This window comes from Cryptotermes secundus, unplaced genomic scaffold, assembly GCF_002891405.2.
Source record: "Cryptotermes secundus unplaced genomic scaffold, Csec_1.0 scaffold813, whole genome shotgun sequence".
Taxonomy (NCBI): Eukaryota; Metazoa; Arthropoda; class Insecta; order Blattodea; family Kalotermitidae; genus Cryptotermes; species Cryptotermes secundus.
The window spans coordinates 290,282-299,698 of NW_019735471.1; the positions used below are offsets into that span (position 1 = coordinate 290,282).

The 9,417-nt window shown below is 38.1% G+C and overlaps 1 protein-coding gene across 1 annotated transcript; it reads left to right on the plus strand.

The window, feature by feature from the left end:
* Positions 1-1,534: 1,534 nt before the first annotated feature.
* LOC111869402 (protein unc-119 homolog B) lies at positions 1,535-7,922 on the plus strand. The gene is made up of 6 exons (XM_023860902.2): positions 1,535-1,836; positions 1,975-2,055; positions 2,132-2,245; positions 2,348-2,462; positions 3,319-3,491; positions 5,433-7,922. The coding sequence occupies exons 1-6, from the start codon at positions 1,737-1,739 to the stop codon at positions 5,549-5,551; spliced, it is 702 nt and encodes a 233-aa protein (XP_023716670.1). The 5' UTR covers positions 1,535-1,736; the 3' UTR covers positions 5,552-7,922.
* The last annotated feature ends 1,495 nt before the right edge of the window (positions 7,923-9,417 follow it).

A 9,417-nucleotide genomic window follows, 5' to 3' on the forward strand; every position in this document is an offset into this window, starting at 1 on the left:
ATAGCTGCAAGAGAAAAGGCTATCTGAAAGAGCCATGCATGGATGACAGAACAGCATAATGGACGTCAGAGAAATGCTGTAACTTGCTTGTTATGACTGTACAGCAACAACTCCTTCCTCTTATGGCAGACAAGTCACTTGAAGTCTCATGCTGGTGAGTCGCAGGCCTGAAACAATTACATGAACAGCATTAAAAACAGATTCTGATTTGCATGCAAATCTGTATCAAACTTGACCCACTTTTAATTTCAACAAAATGTAAAACTTCTATGTGGCTTGCAATGACACAAAAAATTTATGGTTACATAACATTCCTGCATGATAATACTTAGCACATCCCCCCCCCGACACACACACACACAAACATGTTTGCTGGTACTCTCAGGTTCAGTTTTTGCCTCAAGATTGAAAAATACAGTGCAATGGTAGATGTGTGAGACTTCCGACAAGCTTGTCAATACAGATAAAGTATTTGCTGGTATACAAACTGGCCTAAAGAAAAGGTACTAATAATAAACATACACCAAGTAAATTTTGTTCAAAGATATCTCCATATTAGAACAATGTAAAAATATATAAAAGTAAAGACTTTAGCTCCTTAAAAATTGGAAATTAATTTCCATTCCCTTACATATGCACTGCACTACTTATATATCAAAAATTTCATGGAAGAACTTATGCTTATTTTCCATTTCCAAACTCTTGTCCAACCAAAATTCCCAGTCAACAATAACTGTCCTCTACATTTCAGCAACAGGCAAAACACCATGATACCCACAGACACATTTGTAATTTTCACTGTTGGCTGCACCATGCTCAAGCGGTTAGTCGCTGGCTTCCAAACGCAGTGGCCGAAGTTCGATCAAGTGGGTTTTGTGGTGAACAAAGTAGCGCTGGGGCAGGTTTTCTCAAAGTACTTCGGTTTCCCCTGCCAATCTTCATTCCACCAATTGCTCCTAAATCACCCTCACCTATCATCTGGGGCTGGTACAATTGGCCAGAAGTGACCGCAGTACAAGGGACTTACGTCTCACCCCACTACCAATAAAAAAAATAGGCTGCTGTGGGGCGGGCAAACCATTGCCTGTATTATCGAAGCTTAAATAATTCCTCTTAAAAATAACAATGTTCACTTACCTGGAAACTACTACGTGATGCTCTCTGCGCTTATTCATGCTATTATTAAGAGCAGAGAGTTTAAGTCTTCTTATTTCTTTTACATTTCTACATGCCCTATACCATCGTCCTTCCGTTCAAACCGGCCATATTTGGAGTAAATCATAACCAATCAAATCGCACTCTTTCAATCACGTGAACCAACGGTTACATACATCGATACTATGGTAACTTAGGGGTCACGTCGGGCGAGTACTGTGTACCTTGGGCCAGATAGAAGACTGATCCGATCAGTGATCTACTCTCACTGGTTCTCCCTTGGCTCGAATCGTAGATAACATGTTCAAATTACGAAGCACGGATCACAAAGTTACAGGGAAACAGTTGAACAACTGTTACATACTTTAATGCGAAATCTTTTGGTATTTATTTGAATTAGAGTTCAGCAGATCCAAAACTGGTTTGTGATTGATTGGTGAAAATAACGTTACTGTTGTTTATATTTTTATTTATTTATGTAATGTTTTGTCTTCATACGGGAAACTGTGCGTAGTTTATGTGGTCCTTGGAGTAATCATTTCTAAACAATATACGGTGCAGGAGTTTAAAAATAGTCAGAAATGAGTGTTATGAGTAACGCTCCACACAAAAAGAGTGTGGTTACAAATGTCGGTGTCAGACAAGCCAAAGCACGTAAAGATACTGTAATTTTAGATGGAGGTACTTGCTTATATTTTGTTTGTTGGTAGGCCGTGTGATGTATTGTATAAACTTGAAGCTTGCCATTTTCCGATCAACTGAAGTACATTTGTCAGCTGAAATGTTTTACCCAACCATTTAAGTATGTTTCTCTCACAGATCCGGTTACAGAAGAATCACTGGCTAAGAAGGGATTTGTTTCACCTGAGGATGTGTTACGGCTTCCAAGAATAACAGAAAGTTAGTATAATGATATTCTTTCGTATTAATTTATTATGATAGTTCCATTATAAAACTTTGATTCTGTGTATTTCAGATTATCTGTGTTCACCTGAAGCTAATGTCTATGATATTGACTTCACGCGTTTCAAAATTCGTGATTTGGAGAGTGGTACAGTCCTGTTTGAAATTGCAAAGCCACCTTCTACAGGTACAGTAGCACTGTTATATCAGTTGCATGCACTGTATGTGCATTCTTACCATTATTGATATGACCTGTCAGTATTATTTCTTTGTTTCTGTATACATAAAGATTCAGAAGAGGCTGATCCAGAACCAGAACAAGAGGAGCTGGATCCAAATGCTGGTCGCTTTGTCAGATATCAGTTCACACCACAATTTCTAAAATTGAAAACTGTAGGAGCTACGTAAGTGTTTTGTTAATGAATGCACAATGAATAAATTATATCAATGAGCTAATTTTTATGGAGGTACCTGCACTTTATTTTGAGAAATGTAGGAAATGCATAAATATGTTCTGGTAGAATGCAGTGTTTTTTAGTGTTCAAGTAGGGGACACATAGTTACCACTGAGTGCCTAGGAGTTTTGCATTTGGTCACACTAAGATATATCGATTGCAGGACTTCAGTGAAGGATTGCATGCATCTATTAATAAAAATATATGATTAGAAAAATGCATGTAGCATTAAATAAGGTAGGAAAATTATCAAGAATGATACAGATCTTGAAGAAGACAGTCATGGCCTGTTTTAAGGTTCACTTCAAGAGACACTGGGAAAACTACAAAAACCGTCTTTCAGAATAGCCAAAATTCAAATAGGATATTTTCTGGTTGAAGGTTTAGAATGTTACCACTATGCCAGAATGTATGTGAATATTTTATAAGTGGAAGATTTGTGAAGGCCAGTTTGTCTTCCTGCAATTAATTAATCTTTGTTGAATACTGTATTTTTGGATGTGACGCCATGTAGTTTGGCAAATAGGCACTAGTGTTTCAGAGGAACATGCTTCCATTTTTAGGGTAACTGGATATACAATGTCATATCCCGAAAGACTAATCTTTGCAGTCAGTAACCATGAGAATATCTAGTATCACTTGACTTTTTGTTAATTTTTAGCCAAGCACAAAAGTAACCTTAGTTATATTCTTTCAGTAATTTTAGTAATTCTTGCCTTATCTGTGATCAAGTCTTGAAAAGAGACTTTATTTCTTTCAGAACTGAGAATTGTAAGCCATTAAAAAAAATGGTTATTTGTTGCAGTGTGGAATTCACAGTGGGCAATAAAGCAGTGAGTAAATTTCGAATGATTGAACGTCATTTCTTCAGGGACAAGTTGCTCAAGAGTTTTGACTTTGAATTTGGATTCTGTATTCCAAACAGCAAGAACACATGTGAGCACATATATGAATTCCCCACACTCGCACCTGATCTAGGTGAGTGATACAACCCTCTGTAGTCTTGAGGGCCCTGAGAAAGGATAACATAGTAATTTTAGATCATGGTAGTCTCCTTTGGAACTATCTTTATCTACTCCATATAAATAATAACATTTATAAAAGTGCTGCATTCACAGGAATATGAAAATTCTGACAAAGCACATTTTGATCAGCTTCTACTTTTTGATTGTAACATTCATTTCACCGGAGAAAATTCGTGGCAATTCCTTATGCAGAATGAACACGTCGTGAGTGATCATGCCTGTCTCTATATTATATCTCTAAAAGTAAGTATATTTGCATGAAGCTTGGTGTTGATATTCTGCACTAAAAGTTGCAAAGCAAATTTTATTTGGTCTCTTTCAGTCAAATACGAAGTTAAATCAGATTTCATAACACTTTTGTTAAAATATCAGTAATGTGACATGCACATACAGCATAGAGCTCATCAAGATCTGGAACTTTTATTTAAAGCAATAAATGAACATATATGGGGAATGCTAGGCCATAAAGAATTTATTTGGAAAATATATTGTAGCAGATTTGAACAGTGCATTGCCAGGCAACAGCTCTGTAAACATGGTCCATCATGCAACAGTAGAGGAAGCTGTGTTTTCTGCAGATTGACTGATGTGCCAATAGACTGGCTGGATAGTGATCATGTGATATGTAGATCCATGTCCATTCCATGGCTATATAAGTAAGAGTGACAGAAATCATTCAGGGCAGTTCTGAGTGAGTAGTAGCAGCAGAAGCATGCAAACAAGAGGATGGCAGTAAGCTTGAGAGTACAGAAGAGAACAAGAGGTCAGCCTGTGAGGGTTTAACATGTGATTTGACGGTGGTATTGGGAGCATGTGATTTAGTAATACTTTTATAGTTCCTGTGTTATAAATCCGTGAAGACTAGGGCAGATAGACTGAAGAGATTAGCGACTACTTTGTAGTGTGAAAATCAGTAATAATGTAATAATTAATTGTAGTTACGACTTGTAGGTGGTTAATAAATGCAATAACCAATCCAAACCCTGTCTTCAGTCACTGTGATACACACAACAACTGATGTCAAAAGTGGTATGGATTGGATAAGACTGATCAGATTATTGGATTTATGATTGCATTGGATAGCATACTGCCACATTATGGAGATGGAACAAACGATGGAATGTCTGGTGGCAAAAATCGATGCCAGGATTGGATGCCAATACAAAAGCAATGCAAGAAAAAGTGGACGCAAATCTAAAGGAAATGAGAGAGAGATCAAATTTGGCCAAGTGGAAATGAGATCCATAATTAATGCCTGGATAGCAGACATGGAAAAAGATCTAAAAGAGACAATGTCCTGCCAAGTAATGACAGTGGCATGTTTGGACAGTAAGAAGCTGAATCTGAAGTGGAACTTCAGGAGGTCCCTATGGAAGAGACCACAGTGAAATCTTTGGGAACAATGAAGAAGTCGCATGGGCTGGCATCTAGCTGTAGGGCAACATGGAGAGCCAAAGGAACTGAGCCAAGGAGATTGCGGATCCTGGAGGAAGTTGGCTGCCACCTGCAGATAGGTGTCCTGTTGTGCAGCAGTGGCATGGCACAAGAGAAACATCTTCAGGGAAATTGTGGACTGTGGAAGGAATTGGCCACAGCCAGCAGATGACCCGCAGTACAAGAGTGGCATGGCACAGGGGACACAGTCGCAAGAGATATGACCAGGACGAAGTAATAGTAATAGTATAATAAATTGTAGTTACAACCTATAGGTGGTTAATAAATCCAATTATTAATTGAACCCTGTCTTTAGTCACTGTGGTACATGTGACAATATGTACTGCAAACTGGAACATGTTTTTCCATTCTAATTAGGAATAATAGATGAATATTTAGTATCTCTTCACTGACTTTGGCTTTCACCTAGTTGATGAATTAATGTGTTTGTTGTTTCCAGTCAAGGAGATGATATCTTACCCCTTTGAGACACGTTCGGACAGCTTCTATTTTGTAGATGATCGTCTCATCATGCACAATAAGGCAGACTATGCATATGATGGTGGACTTCAACAGTGATTTGGTGTACATGTACCACCATTTGCTCCCTCCATCGCTCATTTGGGCCACCATGGTATTTAAATCACATTCCACATAATTTATTGTTTCATTCTTGTAAGCACCATTGTGGTTCAATTACTCTATTTTTGTTTGGATGTCACCTTTATATACAGAAGGAAGCGTGAACTGGAATCGAGTAGCTGGCAACCCAGAAATGCTGCTGTCATGGGTCCCTCTCTTTCTCAGATTATGTATGTTCTGAAAGAGACTGAAATCTTGCAGCGTCTTTGTCTTTGATAGCATTTTCTCAAATAATTAATATTTTAGAAACAATACAACTGGCTAGTTTCTTTGCTAGATGCGAGGAAGATATATTTATTAAGGCAAAGTTGTATGGAGTGCAAGGAGTGGATCTGTCTATCACAGGGACAGTTTAGTGGTCTCAGTTTTTAACACTGTCATACTGTGATAATCTGTTAATGTGAGTATACTTACCTCACCTCCTAGGAAGAAAGTTGCAGAAGTATCATATGTTCTGTTGCTGTAGATACCAAGGTTGTATTTTAATATCATCTGTAGAGTGAATATTAGTTTAATAATATGTTTCTGGATGTGGACTCAGTAGCAAAGATGAAGATCATAGTGGGGATATTTTGATTTTTCTATTTATTACATTGTCTAGAACAGCTCTGGAGCCCACCCATCCACCCTCCTAGACTGTGCATACTGAGGTAATAGCCTGCATTAAGCTGACTGCTTGGGTGTAGCTTTACCTCCAAGCTGCCTGTATGCCTTCATGATATGGTACAAGGAACAGGGACAGCCTCCCACAAATTTCCTTAATCCTTTCACAAAGACACCAAGATGAAAAACTTTAACAAGGGTACAGTAACATTTCCATCTCCTACGTTGTCACGTTCAGTTATTATAAATGTCTATTACCTTGATAAGTTGTGTCACTGATGGCATTTCCTACTGATCGGACTTAACGGAGATTGAGCTGAACTCTATGGTTCCATGGCAGATGCACTAAGAGAGGGAAGTGATAAGTAATGATGATTTCAACGCACATGTCCATGTGGGGTGGGATCTGAAGCCAGGACTGAAAGCTGCGTCAACCCCTCCGCTGACAGCAGAAAATCTGGAACACAAAACGTGAGGAACAGATAATGCGAGATATGAGCAAACAGTGTTCCTCCAATTCATTGTCGTTTTTGCATGAAGCACATTCTGTTTGTGAACAGAATATTAGCATTATTCCCTTGGTCTGTGAATCTTCTGTGAAGGCAGCCAGAAGTTTTTGCCTGATTATGCTAAGAGTAAGCCACAGGATGTGAGTTATGTAACTTATTGGTTGTATGTAATATTGTATTCATTCTCAGAGATATGGCACTATTTGTATGCCTAATTCATTGAGCACCATGCTGTGAAGTGGGAGGTATAGCTCCACCTCTCTTGACCTCAGCACTAGCTGGAGATGAGTGCTCAGCTTCACATCCTGACCACAGTATCAGTAGTACAGGAGGCTGGATGGGTCCCAGAGCTGGTCTGGAAGGTGTGGAGAGGAGAAAAATCTCTTGCCTCTGTTGCCATCCAGCCTGTAGCCCATCAATATAACTGAGCTGTCCATAAAATAATAACGTATTTGGATTTTGAAAATGAGCATAAATCAGGTTAGGAGAATGTCTGCAGGTGGTACTGAATTATGTTGTTTCTACATAATGTCCCTTGTTAAGTTCTTCATTGTCCCTGCTTGTACTCCATTTACTTGCCATGGTTGGAATCCAGCCCACATCAATTTGGTGAACGAAATGTAGAAATGAAAGATTTATGCACATGTGCTATCGAGACATGTGACAAATGACTGAGCTTTATATTTGTTGCATTTAGATACTATAGGTAAGCTGATGTGAAGAGAACAAAAATGAACCAGTTTCATTAGATCATGTTCACTTCAGGAGTAGCTTTCTATAAACGTCAACAAGTTGACGTGTTCCCTGTATGTAAAAGTAGGTAGAGCATGAAGATCAAAGCAAAGTGGGCTTTGTGCTCATAAAATTATATGCATCTTGTTAATTCTGTTGTATATGACTGCCGATTGTAAGGATGGTCAGAGTTTAAGGAACTTTGCATGTAGCAAATTTTACTGAGACGTGTGGAGGAATAATTCATAATATGCTTTGCAGGATATGCTAATTCTTACAGTGGAAGAATGTGAAGGTCCCATACCTAGTGATATTTTGGCTGAAAGCAACTACATGTTAGTCAAAGATATCCAGTAGTGAATAAACAAATGTGGGATTCCATTGGAGAAATTTATTGAAAAAATGTATTAACAAGAACCTTTCTTTCTTACATTTGTAAATCAGTAATAAATGGTTGAAGTTCATCAGATGTAACTGATTTAACAGGAGTAAGTAAACAATTTTGACTTCACATGTTTTGACCGTCATCAAGAGGCATAACCGACATTATGAAAGAATTATGTATGTTGTCGAGCATAGGTTGTTACTGTAGTACCACAGCGACTTATAATCACATTAATACAGTTAAAGTAGGTTAACAAGTCTAGATGAGCAGACAGAGAGTAACAACCTATGCTCTACAACAACATATGTAAAGTAATTCCTTTGTAATGTTTGCTGAGCCTTGTAATGATGACCAGTAATTGTCAAAACATATAAAGGTAACATTTTTACATGCTGCTATTAAATTAGTTATTTATGTATGTATTAAGAGGTTGTGGTCTAGTGGTCAGAGTTCCTGGCTACAGATCCAGAGGTCCTGGGTTCATTCCCAGCGCTACCATATTTTCAGAGAAGTAGTGGGTCTGGAATGGGGTCCACTCAGCCTTGTGAGGTTAATTGAGGAGCTATTTCAAGGAAATAGTGGTTCCAGTATAGAAAACCGAAATTAACAGCCATGGGGATCCATTGTGCTGACCACGTGACATCCTCTATCTGCTAAAGTTGGCATTAACCTCGCCGACCAGCAGCGGTCGCTCGGTCAGTATAGTTCACTTGTGGACTACAGGCCATGGAGTTTGTTTTAAGATATTAAGGATATTTTAAATTTGGACTAACTAAACGCCTTGGGGTACAGTCCTTGAGAATGTAATAGTCACTCAGCAAGTTAAATTGACTACCTTTTATGGAACCTTAACGTTTATTAGTATGTTCACAAGAGCCCGAAAAATTTTGTCACATGGTACTCTTCTTTATGGGGCCCCTCTGTCCAACCCCTGAACTCCACAAATGTCTGGCCAGGATAAAACAAAACTTATCACTACAAAGTTTTTTATCTTTATGATATGAGACCCCCATTCTCCATCTAATCGGCATTATAGATGCAATTTAATAGATATGTCATTACTAGACTCTAAAAGCATTTCAACCCACTGTTGTTTGCACATAGATTTCAGTGATTTCTGTTTCTATTCCATTAACTTAATGCAGATATTTGGCTAGTTTCTTAATACATTCCACAATTATGAATACCTTTAACTGTAGTTAGAAAGAACATTTATGTTTACTTGTGGAAAACTGTTCACTAGACTAGGCCACTCGAGATCTGTGTTAGCCAACCAAGCTATAGATATTTTAGAGTTGATAGAAACCATGATTTATTATTATTGTTTGAAAATCAAGGAAGACCTGTGTGTCAATTCCCAAATACAGGGGAACCCCCATTTAATATTCCTTGATTTAATGTTTAGTTTAAATGATCCAGAGTCAGTATCTGAGTGTTAAATTTCCTCTGTTTAAGATTTTCCACAGTTTAATGTTTGAATCCTCCACTCCCAAGAGAACACCTTAAATGGGGGCTCCGCTGTATTCTGTTTCAAAGAAATGATTTATTGAACACTAATGATAATGTTTTGGCAC